The sequence below is a fragment of the Castor canadensis genome, chromosome 3 (genome assembly GCF_047511655.1).
Source record: "Castor canadensis chromosome 3, mCasCan1.hap1v2, whole genome shotgun sequence".
Classification (NCBI taxonomy): Eukaryota; Metazoa; Chordata; class Mammalia; order Rodentia; family Castoridae; genus Castor; species Castor canadensis.
In genome coordinates, this window is record NC_133388.1 from 33,366,268 (window position 1) to 33,382,728 (window position 16,461).

Genomic DNA, 16,461 nt, shown 5'->3' on the forward strand with positions numbered 1-16,461 from the left:
ACCTTCTGAAATAAGACGTAATGGTTTAACTGGCCTGACCTACTCCGAGGAATGACAGGCTGCTTCATTGGCTTATGGAGCAATGCACCAACCCTGTTTCTGGACTGGGAACCCTAGGGGAAGATACAGATGGAGGAATGATGACAGTTAGGGCATCCTACTATAAAAAATAGTACCTTCACATTTGAGAAAACAGCAGATACAGGTCATAAAACCTAGAAAGGTTACTCCATGACCTTTTCTCACACTTTTCCCCTGAAGTAGGCCATAAAACCTTCATTCAAGAAATACCTTCTTGGGGTTGGGGATTTAGCTCAGTGGAAGAGCGCTTGCATGGCAAGTGCAAGGCCCTGAGTTTGGTCCTCAGCACAGGAAAAAAACAAAAACAAAAAATACCTTCTCACTGGGCTCTGGTGGCTCACGCCTGTAATCCTAGCTACTCAGGAGGCAGAGATCAGGAGGATCGCAGTTCGAAGCCAGCCTGGGCAAATAGTTCCACAAGACCCTATCTTGAAAAACCCTTCACAAAAATAGGGCTGGTGGAGTGACTCAAAGTGAAAGACCTGAATTCAGGCCCTAGTACTGCAAAAAAAGAAATATCTTCTCAAGCAGGCAGAGTAACTCAGGTAGTAGAGTGCCTGCCTAGTAAGTGTGAGGCCCTGAGTTCAAACCCCAGAACCACCCCCCCAACACCAAAAAAAAAAAAAAGATCCTCTCTTTATGAAAGGAATATCCTTAAGAAAAAACAACCTTAAGAAAGGAACATTCTGGGCTGGAGAGGTGGCTCAGGGGTAAAACACTTGAACACTTGCCTGGCACATGCAAGGCCTTGTTCAATCCCCAGCACCACCAAATAAAGCAAAAAAGGAAGAAAGGAACATGCTTCCAGGCATGGTGGAGCACACCTGTAATCACAGCATGTGGCAGGTTGAGTGAGTTCAAGTACAGCCTGGGCTACATAGACAGACCCTGTCTTAAAAAAAAAAAAAAGAAAAGAAGGGAACAGCCTTATCTCTAAAGACAGAGACACAGAAGAATCTGGACATGCATTGCTAAATTTCCCCCCAGTTAATTACCAGATCATATCCCCTTTCTCTAAATATATTTCTCTACAACTGTACACTTCCTCAACAAACTGAGCATAAAAATACAGGTTTAAAACAGACACAACCATAGGCTTCCCTGTTCCTTTGGGCCTTCATTTCTGAAGGCTTCTGTCTTATGAAATTTATCCTGAATAAATTTCTATGGTTTTCCCCTTCATAACCTGTCATTTGTCATAGAGGCCTCAGCCATGAAACTATCGATGGATGAAGACAAGAAATCTATCCTCCCCTACACTCTTAATACCAACCACTGCCTCTGGCAGATGACTATGGCCTTCAGATGCGTGAAAAAGATCTTTGCTTGTACACATTAGTGTACTTGCCTACAGGACTGTTGTGGAGATTAATGTTTGGCACAACACAGAGTTCCTAGAAGCATTGTTTCTTTCCCCAACTGCTCGTTTCCTGCCTGTACTAAAATGTTTGTCAGTCCCATGTGTTGACCTGGCATAGAGTTGTGTCAGGTAAAAGGTGCTCTTTTCCCAAAATTTGCTTGTTTTATAAAATCAGTATTATCCTTCAAATGACACTTATGCAAAAAAAGTTTGTCTTTTATTGTGACATATATGCACCTTAACACACGCCCTCTGAAAGGATACACATCAAAATCATCCTAAAGGTCACTTCTAGGAAAAAGGATCATAGTGGTAACATTAGCCCAAGAACTGAAGGAGACAATAACTTTGTCTGTAATAGTCTAATATTTAATTAAACAGAAGTTTTTATGCTTATGGCTCCCTTTTCATTCATTCATGACATCATTTTTTGGACAGGCACTTCTGTTGCTTTGTTTTTTGAAACAGGGTCTTACTAGGTAGGCCAGGCTGACCTTGAACTCACTAGGTAGCCAAGGCTGGCCCTGAACTCCTAATCCCCCTGTCTAAGACTTCAAAATGCTGGGATTACAGGCAAGCACCAGCACACTAGGCTAGGCCCTATTTTTAATATCAATAATTAAAGTGGAAAAAAAAAGATTTATAATAATACATTCAGGTGAACTAATCTTAACTGATGTTCTAAAAATACATTTGAGTCTTTATTCCCAACCTTCAAGTATGGGCTCTGTTTATAGAAGAACTCCCTAACTTTGACCACCCAAGTGTTTGTGCAAGAAAGTCTGGAGCTGCTTCCACACATCCACCTGGGCCATGGCATGAGCCCTGGGCTCTCCTCCAAACAAGATATTACTGCCCACCAAGAGGTGCACGCCAGCCCTGCACAAGGGGAAGTAAGGGGGTTCAATATAGTGCCCCGCCTCGGGGTAACAGATGATCTGGGGCTTTTCCTTCCCATGGGCCTGTAAGCGCCTAGAGACCTCATCAGCATAGAACTCACTCTTCCAGTTGTGGTCATCCTGTCCTACAAGGAACAGGAAGGTGGTGTCAGACCTTTCCACAGGAATGAAACTCTTCTTTTCTACCAAGGGACTTTGCAGGGCATCCACAACATCCATGAGGCCATCATTGGTCATCTTGACTCGATTTCTGAGTATGCTCACAGGGGGCACAGACTCATCCTTGTAGTGTATGGTGCCCCCAACAGCAGCCACAGAGCCATTGATTATGACAGCAGCCGTGACACCCTTCAGGAAAGAAGTTATAGCAAGGCCGAGTTCACCCCCTTTGGAAATTCCAAGCAGCCCAATTCCTGGACCCTTTACCTGAAAAAGGAACAGACCAATGAGGAAGGAGTTCACCATCAGTGTAGCAGAGTGAGTAGTGCCACCCTGGAAGTCAGGTGGGCCTGAGCCTAGATCTGAGCTCAAGCTGTTCTTTAGTTACAACCTATACCCTTCCTCCTTTTCTTCTTTTCCACAATTTGTCCTTTTATGGAGATTTCAACAACCACTTGATGATCTATCACATGGAGTTCCTAGCCCTCCATAACTCCTGGAATCTGTTTCTCTGTTTCATCTGAGCCAGCCATTTCCATTGTTAAAACCTAAACGAGTCATCATCACTGAAGATCTCAGCTTCAAGCATTGGCCTCTCATCATCTTTAACCCTTTTAGTTTAGCCCTTCTAGTTACACCATTTCCACCTCTTTCAGACATGAGGCTACCCCTTCTTCACTTCCTCACTATCAACATCCTTCATATTCTCACTTCCCACTTCCTCCAGCTTAGATTTCATGCTTCATCCGTGAAATCCCTCCCTTGGGAACACTCTCATCTCTCTTATTACCCGCCTTCTTTTGGTCATACTGCCCTGGAAAAGGGCTTCTCCTGGTTAAGTCCACCTATTCACTTCTCCAGGCCTGCACACAGAGGGGTGCCAACTCATCTTACCTTCACTTCACATCTTACCTCCACGATGCCACGTGTCACTGAAAATGTGCTTTGCACTTATCCCGAGCACCACCTCACATTTCCACCTCTAGCCATTTTGGTCCCCCCACTCCCATTCATTTTCAGCTCTTCATGCTCCAGTGAGAAAACAGAAGTGATCAGGTGGGAACTTCTACCTACTGCCACATGAACTCAAGCTCTCAGATTTCTCTCCTGATCTTCTCCAAGGCCTCCCTCTATCTGTGCTTGGGTTACCATGCACTCTCTTTGTCGAGGACTGACCTTCTGTAGTTACTTCCAGCTTCCTCTCCTTCATTATAACATTCCCTCTATCTGCTCATTCCCCTCAGGGACTTCCTGTTCTTGACTCTTCCATTTACTGACAATCTTGTGATCCTAGCCCCACTAGTTCCCACCCTGATGCTACTCCTGTTCACTGCAGGTGCTCTTTCCCTTCCATGCCGTACTCAGTGGCTTCCAATTAGTGTGGGTTTGCACTGTCCCACAATTACTGCCCTTGTCCTGGACCCCTTTGTCCTGTATTTTGTAAACAAATGGCCCATAGGTTGACCTATTGGAGCAGTCTTTTTTCCCCCCTTTATTGTTTTTGCAACAACACCCTTTACTGGTTGTCTACTATTGTTCCTCACTGAAGTCCTAGAAATTAAGTGGTATTTTAATCCCGACAGTTTTTTAAAAGAAGAAACAGAGGTGGCAAAATCAAATTCCAAATTTACTTTTTCCCTATAGAAACTTGATGCTGGCTCCACTATACCCTATCACTTTATCTAAGAGCTCTGATATAATTAAAAAATATGCAAGATCTGATATGCTGAGTCTAGAAACCTCAAAACATTCCTGATACCAAGGCACTGGCTGTCATGTCCCTTATTTTTTCTTATTTTTTATTTTTTCTTATTTTTTGGTTTTGAAGATCAACCCCAGGGCCTTCTGCATGTGAGGCAAATCTTAAACCACTGAGCTACAGCCCTCGCCCTCATGCTCCTTCTTTAAACTGTGCTTTCACACAGAGAAAGGGGAGAGGGGTGTTGAACACAATCATTTAAATGGGGACAGTCATGCCCTTCTTCTTTCCCTGTCAAAGCCAGGGCTCTCAACTGTGTTTGGGCTCATTTGGAAATACTGTAACATACTGGAACTCAAAATTCCAGAATACCAACTAACAACATCTTTACTAACAGGAAATACTTCACAAATATAGAATTGTATAAAAATGTCTATGAGAAGTGACTATAAAAAGCAATGGTAGACAAGGGCTGTCATCACAAATGAGATAATTTTGTGAAACCAAGAGCGTGCATGAGGAGGAGAGCAGATAAGTAGCCCAGAGAAGTTAGAGAAACTCTAACCTCAGGATGATCGAGCAGGAAGTTCACTGCTTCTTCAAAGTACTCAATGTGCATGGCCTCAAAGGTCTTGGGGAGGTCTTCATGGTTGTAATAAGCCAGAGCCATCACAGCAAAACCCTTCCCCGCTAGCAGACTTGCTCGATACTCCATGAGGCCCCCTCCAACTCCGAAAAGGTCCACAATCCCAGGAAAGGGTCCAGGTTCTTGGGAAGAAAGAACACAAAACACAAAACTAAACAATTCCTGAAACCCTCTGCAGTGGCATCCGGAGCCATTTTTTGCTTACCTGGTATGATTAAGTTTTCTAGAAACAATTAAAAATGCTGATACTGTGAGGGGGAAGAATTTTACAAATGAGTAACAACAATAAAAATACTGCCCCCTCCCCTGCCCCAGAACTAGACAATGCAAGTGTCAGTGAGGATGCACTGACAAAGCTGGTAGTCATGCAAAATGTGCAGAAAAGTGTGTAGAAAACAGTTGGCGGTTTCTTACAAACATAAACTTATATAACGTAGCAATCCCAATTTTAGAAAACCGTTCACACAGCACGCTTATTGTACCTAATTTACACATAACTAAACATATAAAGAAATGCTGTCAAACTGAGAAACTTTTAAAAGAACATTGAAAAACTGAAAGTACCACTAAAAAGGTCTCATAAGGAGATCTTTTAACTGAGCAAAGGATTTGAAGGACCAGTCTGTTTTGCAGCAGCAGCGCTACCTTCCTTGATAGCCTTCCTTCCATTCTGTCTCCTTGACATTGACTTTTAGAATGTTGGAAGCTACCTCTTTCCTAAAGGCAAAAGCGCAGGTAAGGGACCATCAGAGAGAAGAACAAGGCCAGCAGGTGGCTCACCGGGCGGCAGGAAGAGCGTGGCCCGCACCCGGCCCGCGCGCACCGGCACCCGCCGCACCCCTGGCGACATGAAGTGGCGCTCGTGCTCCGCCCGGGCCAGCAGCCGCCCGCCGTCGGGCTCGTGGCCGTCCAGCACCTCCAGCTCCACGACGAAGGGCGTCTGCACGTCCCGCTTGACCAGGCGCCAGAACGGCCTGTCGGGCTCCAGGGCCCAGAGGAGCCCCATGGGCTCGAGCCCCGCGAAGCTGCCGCCCAGCGCGGGCGCGCGCGCCAGGTCGAGGTGGCCGGCGGCGTCTGCGCGGTAGCGCGCGTGGGCCCGGAAGCGCGCGCCCTTCTCGTCGCGCAGGGACGCGCGCAGCGTGACGGGCTGCTCGGGGGCCAGGCCGCGCACGGCGATGCGCACGGGCTCGTCCCAGCAGCAGCGGCCCGCGGGCTCCACAGTCAGCGTCGCCGTTGTCCTCGCAGGGGCCCAAGAGATCTGACCACCCGGCCGGAGCTGTGGAGTCCGTGACAGCCGCGCCCAACTCTTAAAGCCCCATTGGCACAGACCGCTGGCTCGCAGGACAGCATAAGACGAGGCCATCTTGTGCCTCAACTTCAGACCTCGGAACTGAACTTGAGCGAAGAAACTTGGTAGAGATCCTCTAGTGGCCGCTGCCTTGGCTGCAGCCTAAGCGCCTACTGCAGTCGAGCCGTCAGCTCCTCGCTGGGAAGGGCAGTCTGGCTAATCAACAAAAGCTCAAATAGTTACTCAAGGACTTCTCAAAGCCTCCCTACAGAAACTAGGTCAGGAAACAACTTCGTAGTTCTGCTTTTCGGGTGCTGTTTGGCCCATGAAGAGTGGGCTGGACCAAGGTTAGCTCTTAAGGATCCTGGCACATAGCAAAGCCTCCTCAGTCACCAAAGGAAGACGAATGCAGTACTTAGTGCAGTAATTCACACTAATCCTAGGCCTTTCCTTTCGAAATGTGAACCATGGTTTTTGCTTGTGTTTTATGTGCTTATCTTCCACACTAGTCTCACATCCAAGGTTCTTGGCATCTCACTAGCTTGTGTGACCCCAGAGCTGCATGCCAAACAAGTGTAAAAATAACCAAATGACGTCACCATTTGTTACACTGCACTCTGCTCCTCTAGGCAAATGTTATCTCCTATTCATCCTGGACTTCTCAACTTTTCCCACTTTTTCATAGGCTATCAGTTCCATCCAGGGGTGGATTTTTCATCAAACTCAAGCTTTAGGCTTAACAAGGATAATTTCATATCCACATAACTTCATCTTAGAGAAAACTGAAACTGTGTAAGCTGTTTGTCTCTGTTCCAAGTAAGACCATCCTCAAGGGCTTTCCCATACAAACCCTTCTACCTAGTTCCAAATGCTCCCAGGTTTCACTGGTGGTGAATCACACAACTCCCTGCAGCCCTAATTATTTTTGTACTGGTTCTACTTCAAGTGCATTTTGTGCAGTCTCAGGAAAGAAACAAATAATAATAGCTAATTCTTAATCCTTACAAGAACTGTATGTGAAAATTAAGCACCAGAGAGGTAAATGATTTGAAGATCATACAGGTAGAAAATGGAAGTGCTGTGGTTCTTACTTTTGCAAACTGATTCCCCAGTCTATGCTCTGAACCACTGTGCTTTAATTGCAGCTCACCTAATAATAGCCTATGTTGAAGATTTGGAAAGTACACCATGCTGGTGACTGCATAAATCTGTATGCTCTTTTCAGAGCAATCTGTGTAAAAATACTTGAAAGATGCAGTAGCTGATTCACAGTCCCACTTCTACTAATATCTCCTAGGCAAATATTCATGAATGTGTGTAAGTATTTGGCTACTAGAAAACTTTTTTCTTCTTTGTGGTGCTAGGGATCAAACCCAGGGGCCTTATACATGCTAGGAAAGAGCTCTACCACTGAGCTACATCCCCAGTCATCAGTTTTATTATTTATTTATTTTTCACAGTACTGGGATGTGAAGTCAGGGCTTTGCACTTGCTAGGCACGTGCCCTACCACTTGAGCTATGCCCTCAGCCCTTTTGCTTATATTTTGTTTTTGAGATAGGGTCTAACTTTGGCCAAGGCTGGTCTCAAACACGAGATCTTCCTGCCTCTGCTGGGATTAAAGACATTTTATCACCACACCCGGATCATTCATATTGTTTTAATAAAGAAAAAGTTAGAAACAAATTAGAAATATAAGTTTGGTTTAAGCAACTTACTTAGCTATGATGCCATCACATAATGAAGAGATACAGCCATTTAAAATGATATAGCAAAAGAATATGTGATGAGGAAATTTTCATGAGTGAAAAAACCAGGTTAGAGAATAGCATAAAATTTTTTAAAGATTTAAAAAACGACTAGGTGTGACAGAAAGGCTCAAGTGGTAGGGTGCCTGCCTATGCAAGCATAAGGTCCTGAGTTCAAACCCCCAGTACTGTCCCCCTGCCAAAAAAAATAAAAAGGCTAGTGAAAAACTACCCCAATCTGTTATTTCTTAGGCCTTTGGAGTATTATAGTTTTAATTTTTTTGTCCAGAATTTCTACCAGAAAACCTAAATGACTTCTATAATAATTAAAGAGTTTGGCTTGCTCGTTCTTCATTTATTTTTTTGACAGTACTGGGATTTGATCGCAGGGCCTTCTGCTTGCAGATACTCTACCTCTTGAGCCACACCCCTGGCCCTGAGTTTGGCTTTCTTTTAATTGTGGTAAAATATACCGTGAAGTGAAGTTCTCTGAAGAAGCTGTATCTATACTGAAAATCCTGCAGATTGCTTGGCCTTGACTAGAACGTTGTTATCGTGGAAAGATTGTAAGTCATGAGCCAAAATTATCCTGGGCTATTTTAGGCCATTTAATAGCCATTTACTTTAACTTTTCTATCTGACTGAACATTTTCAATAACTAAACTTTTCAGAATATACTACTAAGTTTGACAAAACTCTAGCCTCTTCCAATGCTAAGAATGCCATTATCAGAAACCTATAGAAGATATTTCCTCACTTTGCTATAGCCCTCCTACTCAATGCTCCCACCAATATAGTTGGTAAATATAGTTGGTAAATGAATTATACCTTTCTTTTGTCCCATAACTAGAAAATCTCATGTAACCTCTTCCACAGTGGAACATGTCATTCAGAGTAACCTGAATCCATGTTCCCAGGTCATGGTCACTGCTCAGAACAAACTTTCTTATATCCTTTAAAGCACAGCCATTATTTCACATTGACAATACAAACATAAAATGTACCTCTTTAACTCTAAGTGAACAATTCAGTAGCATTAAGTGCACTCACACTCCTGTACGCCTATCACCACCATCCATCTCCAGAACTCTTCCATCATCCCAAAGTGAAACTATGTACCCGCTCCCCATTTCTCCCTCCCCTCAGCTCCTAGCCACCTACATTCCACTTTCTATTTGTATGAATTACTTGCTCCAAGTGCTTCATGTAAGTGGAATTATGCAGTACTGGCTTTTTTATGTCTTGCTTATTTCACCTAGCATGGTGTCTTTGCTGCAGCTCAGAAAAGAGTATCTCATATGATGCTTGGACATGATGAACCGTGATGCCCTCATATAATGAAGAGAGATGGCCAGGAAGGGAACTGGAAGGTCTTAGAAGCTGCCTTAGAAGCAAGGTCTTTCTAACTCTCCCTTGTTTCTCCCCTAACTCAGAGCAAGGAGGGACCTTCTCCCTTATCTGAGGAAATTTCTTCCAAAAGAAATATAGTTGTGAATATGATGGAAGTACTCTGTATTCATGTATGAAAATGGAACAATGAAACCTGTTGCAATTGTTCTAAGAAGGGGGAGAGCGGGAGTAAAGGAGAAACATGGGGGGAGGGTGGATTTAACTAAGATACGTTGTAAGCACTTTTGTAAATGTCACAATGTACCCCTGGTACAACTATAATATGCCTTAAAAAAAAAAAAGGTTTGGCTTGGAGGTTTGGCTCAAGTGGTACAATGCCTGCCTAGTAAGCATGAGGCCCTGAGTTCAAATCTCAGAACACCAATTTTTTTTTTTTTTTTTAACAAAAGAGATGTAGTTGGAGGCTGAGCATGTAGTTCAGTGGTAGAGTACTTGCCTAGCAAGCATTAGGCCCTGGGTGTAATCCCTAGCACTCAGGGGGAAAAAAAAATGCACTTGGTTTAAATCCCTTCTCAGGGATTTTGTCAAATAACCAGGAAAGAATAAACACCAAAAAGGATACTAAGAACACTTTTATTAAATAGTTAAAGATGCCTCCAGTTGAACCCATAGTTTCTGTGAGTGGATTTTTGGAATTCTGAAGAATTGGTTGCTTGGTGATCAATATAAACAGCTTTGGAACCTAAGAAACCAATGAAGGTTTAAGACATGGAATCTTGCTTCCCTTTAGTAAAGGACTGTGCTTTGAGAGGCCATTTTGAAGGTAATTTCAAAACACTGCAGTGTTACCCTGATCTGAAAGGCGTTCATTAGCATCAGCTGACCAGTAAGGGGCAGCTTGAGGTAGCTGAAAAAGACTTTGGATTCAGTCAGTGTCAAAAGGGTCAGTATTCAGAAACCTACCAGGACTGTGATCTTATCAAGTCTCTTCATCTGGGTCCCAGTTTTGGAACTCTCTGAGATGAAAACGTTAGATCATCATTATGGTGTTTCCAGAGTCATCTCTGGAGGCAGCTGAATAGCCAGGTGAATGCTTGGTAAGAAATGGAAACTACAAAGTAAGGGGACAAATGGGAACTTTTGGAGGAGAGACTGGAGGCAGAAGGGGATTTAAAACAAGCCAGGTTAAGAGGCTTCATTCCTTCACCCTGCTCTCCTCATTAACCAAGCTTTGAGGCCCTCCTTCCTCAACCTCCTGAGCACTGCCACTGTAAAATCACAACTCTGCTTTAAAGGAAATAAGAGCCAGGTGTCAGTGGCTCAGGCCTGTAATCCTAGCTACTCAGAAGGCACAGATCAGAAGGGTCGTGGTTCAAAGTCAACCTGGGCAAACAGTTTGCAAGACCCTATCTCAAAAATAAATAAATAAATAAATAAAGGAAATAAGAAAATAGTTTATTCTGAGCCAAATATGAGTGATCATGGCCTGGGAACGTGGATTCAGGTTACCCTGAATGACATGTACTACTGTAAAAGAGGTTACATGAGGTTTTTGTTTTGTTTTTACACACGGTCTTGTTACATAGCCTAGGCAGACCTCAAACTTGTGAGGCAGGAAGCTACCTCAGCTCCCAAGTGCTGGGATTACAGATGTGCACCACCACACCCAGCTTTTGTAGTTGCAGAACAAAAGAAAGTTTTAAGTTAGTACACTTACCAATTACATTGGTAGGAGCATCAGGTGGATGAACTACAGCAGAGAGAAAAATCTATAGGATCCAGATGTTATTTTATCACATTCTCACCTTTAAGACTGGTAGAAGCTAGAGGTATGTCAAGCTTGGTGACATATTCCAAGAGATATATCTAGAAATCACAGGATTTTAGGTCAGATACAGAGGATGATTACAAATAGCTATGAGAAAGGGCTAACGGCAGTCCAAGATAACTTTGGCTTGATCTACAACATTCCTTCCTTCCATAATCATGATACTCTACCCAACCAAGGTCAAACAGGATCTGAAGAGAACTGCATTTCACTTCTCCACTGATACCCTTTGGGGCCATGGCTTCTATAAATTTAATGTGTATACTACCCTCCAAGAACTTGTTAAAATACAGATTTTTTTAGGCCTCACTTGCAGCTTACTGAAGCAATGTTCCGGAGGTGGGACACAGGAGACAAGCTCCTCAGATGACCTTGATGCAGGAGGTTCCTTAGCCATATCTAAGAAACTACCTCAGAAGCTGACCACCAGCTCTAGGACCCCACCTCACATCTTCAGAATTAGAATCTATAGGTGGAAATGATGCATGAAGATAACTGTTTATCCTTTTCCTCCAAGGCACATTCTTCTGTTTTAGTAACAGAGAAACACATTATTCAACCTACCTCAACCACTTGCAACAGTAAAGGTAGCAGATGAGTGGAGAGGGTAAGTAAATTTGTATTTGGAAAGTAAACAGAAGAGTGGAACTAAATTTGGAAGTTCTGAGGTATGACCCATCTTGAGTTGGATTCTTATATCCATGAAATATCAAAAGCAAGAGGAAACTTCAGTTTGATTTTCATGTTTTACAGTTAGGATCTACATAGTTCACCAGGTTTTAATTAGAAGCATGTGGACTGCCCTTCCAGCTGAAGTTCTAGAAGTGCAGAGATACAATGCTGCTTACTGGGATGACGGGGCCTAGTCTGCACTTATACTAGGATTGATTTTATTTTTTCTTCTTATGCTGTTAGTATACAAAAGGACCGGAGATCTGCCATTTTGTCTTTGGTTTCAGAGGACTGTCTGTGGGAAGTGATGGTCTTGCCTCACAATGTTAGTCCAGGTAACTTCTAGTTATGGCTAACTGGACCCTCCGAACTTTATAAAGATCCTTTCTTCCTCTCTAAGCATCTCTAGTGCCCTAATTTCCCTAAATTCTTCCCCAGTGCATCTAACTCAGAGACCTGCCTCCTAAGGAATATAGTCCATCCTTTATCCAACAATAGTAATTCCTCACATTTGTGTAATACTTTGCAGATTGTAAAGAACTTTGAGGAGCTGGAAGCATAGCTCAAGTGGTAGAACACCTACCTAGCAAGCACAAGGCCCTGAGTTCAAACTCCAGTACTTCCAAAAAAACCACAACAAACACAATAGTTTTGGCCAGGCGCTGGTGGCTCATGCCTGTAATCCTAACTACTTGGGAGTCTGAGATTGGGAGGTTCAAGGTTCAAGACCAGCTCGGGCAAGCAGTTCCTGAGATCTCTGTCCCCAAAATAACCAGAAAGAAATGGACTGGAGGTGTGCCTAAAGCCGAGTTCAAACTCGAGTCCCACCAAAAATAAATAAATAAATAAATTCACATGTTTTCAGTTTTGAGCTTCCTATCAACACTAAATCAGAACAGATATCAGAATCTCTATATTCAGGTGGGCAAACCAGGAATATTAAATCATTGGCCCAAGGTATCATGACCGGGAAGTGCAAAACCTAGCCTCATCTCTGTCTTCTGACTCTTAGACACAGAAGGACACGTCTCTTTTCTTCTTCCTTTTAAAATATACCTATAGATGGGTATGGTGGTACACGCTTGTAATTCCAGCACTTTGGAAGCCTTTTTGCAGAAGTTCCAGGCCAGCCTTGGCTACATAATGAGACAGTCTTGATAAACAAACCTATCATGAATTCCCTTCCTTCTTAATTAACTACTGTATCAGATACCAACTACCCCTTGAGAATTTATGATAACTGATAATATGTTGTTGTTTGCATTGTTACAAAGGTTTCTTATGTCACAGGTTAAAAGGCATATATCTGAGAACAGGTAATCATCTTAGAATGAAACCTATCCACATCCTGTTTTTTCTTTTTCTTTTTTTTTTTTTTTTTTTGTGGTACTGGTGTTTGAACTCAGGCTTCATGCTTCCTAGGCAGGCACTCTATTTCTTGCGCCACTTCACCAGCCCTGTTTTGTGTTAGTTATTTTTGAGACAGTCTCTTGAACTATTTGTCTGGACTGGTTTGGAACTGCAATCCTCCTGATCCCTGCCTCCCAAGTACTTAGCATTACAGGTGTGAGCCACCAGCACCTGGTCCTGGTCCTGTTTAGAATCAAAATGCCATCTGCCTTAGGAGCAAGTTATACACTGATGTGCAAGAATGTGAGATGTCTTATTAAAGCAATGTATGTTTGTCAGAACATTAATTGTGTTCTTATCTGACAATTCATTTTCAACCAGTGAGTAGGCACTGTTTCAGGAAAAGTATCTCATGACTGGCCTTTACCTTTGCCCTAATTTTTCTAGACCGACTATTTAAATACTTGTGGTCACACTGCCTTCATGGTTGTCAAGCTATGAGACAAATTAAATTATAGGTGCAAAAAATCCTGGAGAGATATCTAAATAATCCCATATGACTTTAAGAAGCATCTAGATGGAACTGACCCTTAACAGAAAAAAATCACTCTTGAGGTCAGATCTCACTCTTGAAAAGAGGGATAAATCAGACACTAGAGAGAAAGTATGTATGTATAGCATGTTACCGAGGAAAGATAAAGAACCAGATCTGGGGTGGGGGGTATCCTAGTGCAGTGCAGGAAGGGCAGAAGTTGGTATGATAGAGATAGAAGGATGTGGAATAATGGTAGCTGCCTCTGGGAGTGGCAAGGCCAGCATACTGAGGGGTGGGAGTAGAACTTGACTCAAGGCCAGAGTGGCACAGAGGTTAAATGCTCCTGAGTTACAGTTCTGCAGTCTGGATTTGAAACCTGACTCCCCAATTTATGGGCCATGTGACCAGAAGCAATTTACTTACCTCTCTGAGCCTCAGCTTCTTCAAAGATCATAATCTCGCCTTCAATAGAGCCCTTAGCAAAGTAATCCATAATTGTCAATTATTATGAAAGCCAGGAGAGTGCTTCCAAAGGAAAAAACAAACTGTTAAATCAAAGTATTTGCTCTCTACAGTGTTTTCCATGTTGGCTAAAACCTGGAAACAGTCTGCCCAATAATTAAGGAAGAGCCAAAGTGATTTACCTACTTGATAAAATATACTAGAGCTTTAACAGTGAAGGCTATGTAGCAATATGGAAAAGTGCGAGATGGTCTGAAGTACAGCAGAGATGGGAGACCATCATTAGGCACTACAGTTAGAGAACCAAATATTTAACAATGTGAGTTGTCACAGGATTAACAGTTAAAATAATGGTATGCACTAGGTAGGAGTGACTTATAAATTCAGATATGATGAGGCGGTCTGGAAAGGTCAAGAAAGAGTTACAGGCTAGGAAGAAATTGAGCTGGGCCTGAAAGAATGGGTAAAATTTGTGTCAAGTATGGAAGAAAGGCCATTTCATGTAGAAGGTACAGAAGCTCACTATGTAGAAGGAAGAATATTTAGAGAATAACTAGAAGGTCTGGCTGGCTCAAGCAGAGGTTATACGTCAGGACAAAGTCAAGCTGGGGTCCTGCTCATGGAGAAACCTGCATATTAGGCTGGGTTGTTTGAACTTTATGCCATGAACTCTTTTTTTGAGATGGGACTCTCATTATGTTGCCCAAGGTGGCTTCAGCTTTTCTTTAGCTAGGACAATGGGTCCACTAGGTATCTGTAAGCCTTTGGAACAGAGAAAAAGAACTTTTTGAAGAAAAATTGGCAATATGGGGTACTGTTGAAAAGCTATGCTCTTTGATGAGGCCTGACCTTTGGGGACAAATGTGGGAATGAGAAGCAAGGGTCTGATGCAAGAAATATTGAGAATTTAGAATGTTGTGCCATTTCTTTTGCTCTTCTAAATCCTATGGCTTTCCCACCCCACCTCACTCCCTCTTCCCAGCTGTCTTTCAAGTTATTGCTATGGGCTTCTACTTTCTGCTGGCTTGAGCTCTCTCTGGTTATCCTATCCCCTTTACAGGTGCCTGGTCACTGCCTCTGGACCAACTGTGTGGAAGTGGGTATTTGATGGAAAACATGACCAGAACCCAGAAAAGGAAGACCTTTGCCTCCAATTGTGGCACTCAGTCATTACCCGATCAGCTAGGATGGGGCATGACCTTCCACTACTCAAAACAGAGGAACAAGGAGTGTGCCTCGGTCTCCAGTGTGCCGCCAGTCTTCCACTTCAGCCCACAGCATTATGCATATCTCAAGAACCAGTATCTGAAAAAGGCTGCTGCCAACCTTTCCTTCTCTCAGGAGGTGGGATGGCAGCGGGGGCTGCCCAACATGCCTTACAGCCAGTACAGCTTTAACCACATCTACAACACAGATAACATCATCCAGTCTCACCAGATGAGGAAGGCCCAACCTGAGAAACCTGTCTGCTTCAAGTTCCTGCGTTCCTCAGGTCCCTCAGAAGGGAACACTTCCCAGGCTGTGAAGACAGAAAGTTTTGCCAAGACTAAAAAAAAGCTGAAGAAATCAAAGCCAGCAAATGTGGTCCAGGAAGCATCTCTCCCCCGAATCCGGCGTCCCTGCAGGGCTTCAGATGAGCTAGAGCTGCCACTATCTCCAGATGTGAACCTGGAGGAAAGGGAAGCTTGGCTTCCACCTTGTGAGAAGGAAGTCAGAGCATGGGAGGCCATTGTGCTGGGAAAGCTGAACAAGCGCACGGCCCGATGGATCCAGAGTAAGCAACCTGTGAGATCTGGCGTGTTGCCCAACAAGTGGCAGAGCTTCTTGCGCCAGCAATATGACTGGAGCCACATTCGGGATGAGCTCTCCTCTGCCAGTGATCTGGAGCTTCTGAAACAGTTGGAAGCAGAAGAAACTGCAGAGTTTGAGGATCAAAAAATCATCACACCCCCTCAGGAGGAAAAGAAGCCCGAGCTGCTGCTTCCTGTTTACTACAGGTAGGCTGCCCAGGCCTCAGGTGTGCCTTTGAGAACCCATGGCTCCCCTTCAAGGACTCCCAGGTGGGTTCAAACTCCTTATTTTTTGCACTACCAGGGATTGAATCCAGGGCCTCACACTAGGCAAGTGCTACATCCCAAGCCCACATTCCGTTCTTCAGAATGTACTTTCCCATCATGCTTTCTCCATCACCAACCTGTTGAGAGCTTCTCAAAATAATGTTTCTCAGTCAGGAGTGGTGATTCATGCCTGTAATCCTAGCATTTGGGAGGCAGAAGCTGGAGGATCATGAGTTTGAGGCCAGTTTGGGCTACATAATGAGTTCAAGGTCAACCTGGACTATATAGTGAGACCCTGTCTCCAAAAAAAAAAAAAAAAAATTCTCAG

General features: G+C 43.6%; 3 protein-coding genes across 4 annotated transcripts in view; 1 reads left to right on the plus strand and 2 right to left on the minus strand.

The window, feature by feature from the left end:
* Window positions 1-1,636: 1,636 nt before the first annotated feature.
* LOC109691363 (acyl-coenzyme A thioesterase 1-like) lies at window positions 1,637-6,352 on the minus strand. 2 transcript variants are annotated; one of them, XM_074067591.1, is made up of 4 exons: window positions 5,625-6,352; window positions 4,764-4,966; window positions 2,576-2,766; window positions 1,637-2,463 (listed from the first exon to the last, which is right to left on the minus strand). In XM_074067591.1, exons 1-4 carry the CDS (start codon window positions 6,205-6,207, stop codon window positions 2,082-2,084), a joined length of 1,359 nt encoding a protein of 452 aa, XP_073923692.1. In that variant the 5' UTR covers window positions 6,208-6,352; the 3' UTR covers window positions 1,637-2,081. The 2 variants fall into 2 exon arrangements, with proteins under 2 accessions (XP_073923692.1, XP_020026898.2); XM_020171309.2 differs by having other exon boundaries at window positions 1,637-2,766.
* Window positions 4,830-16,461, minus strand: part of Riox1 (ribosomal oxygenase 1) — a 34,956-nt gene continuing 23,324 nt past the window's right edge. Inside the window, exon 4 of the mRNA XM_074067588.1 lies at window positions 4,830-4,966. The gene's annotated coding sequence lies outside the window, so the exon portion shown is untranslated. The remainder of the gene's footprint in view (window positions 4,967-16,461) is intronic.
* Window positions 15,193-16,461, plus strand: part of Heatr4 (HEAT repeat containing 4) — a 38,594-nt gene continuing 37,325 nt past the window's right edge. Inside the window, 1 exon segment of the mRNA XM_074066960.1 lies at window positions 15,193-16,073. Coding sequence (XP_073923061.1) covers window positions 15,193-16,073 — 881 coding nt within the window.

Excerpts from the sequence above, each read along its gene's own strand:
- LOC109691363 (XM_020171309.2), bottom strand. The coding sequence starts at position 6,207 with ATGGCCTCGTCTTATGCTGTCCTGCGAGCCAGCGGTCTGTGCCAATGG. Across the intron at positions 4,967-5,624 it reads CACGCTCTTCCTGCCGCCCG|AACCTGGACCCTTTCCTGGG; the intron begins GTGAGCCACCTG and ends TTTCTTCCCAAG. Across the intron at positions 2,767-4,763 it reads TCCTGCTCGATCATCCTGAG|GTAAAGGGTCCAGGAATTGG; the intron begins GTTAGAGTTTCT and ends TTCCTTTTTCAG.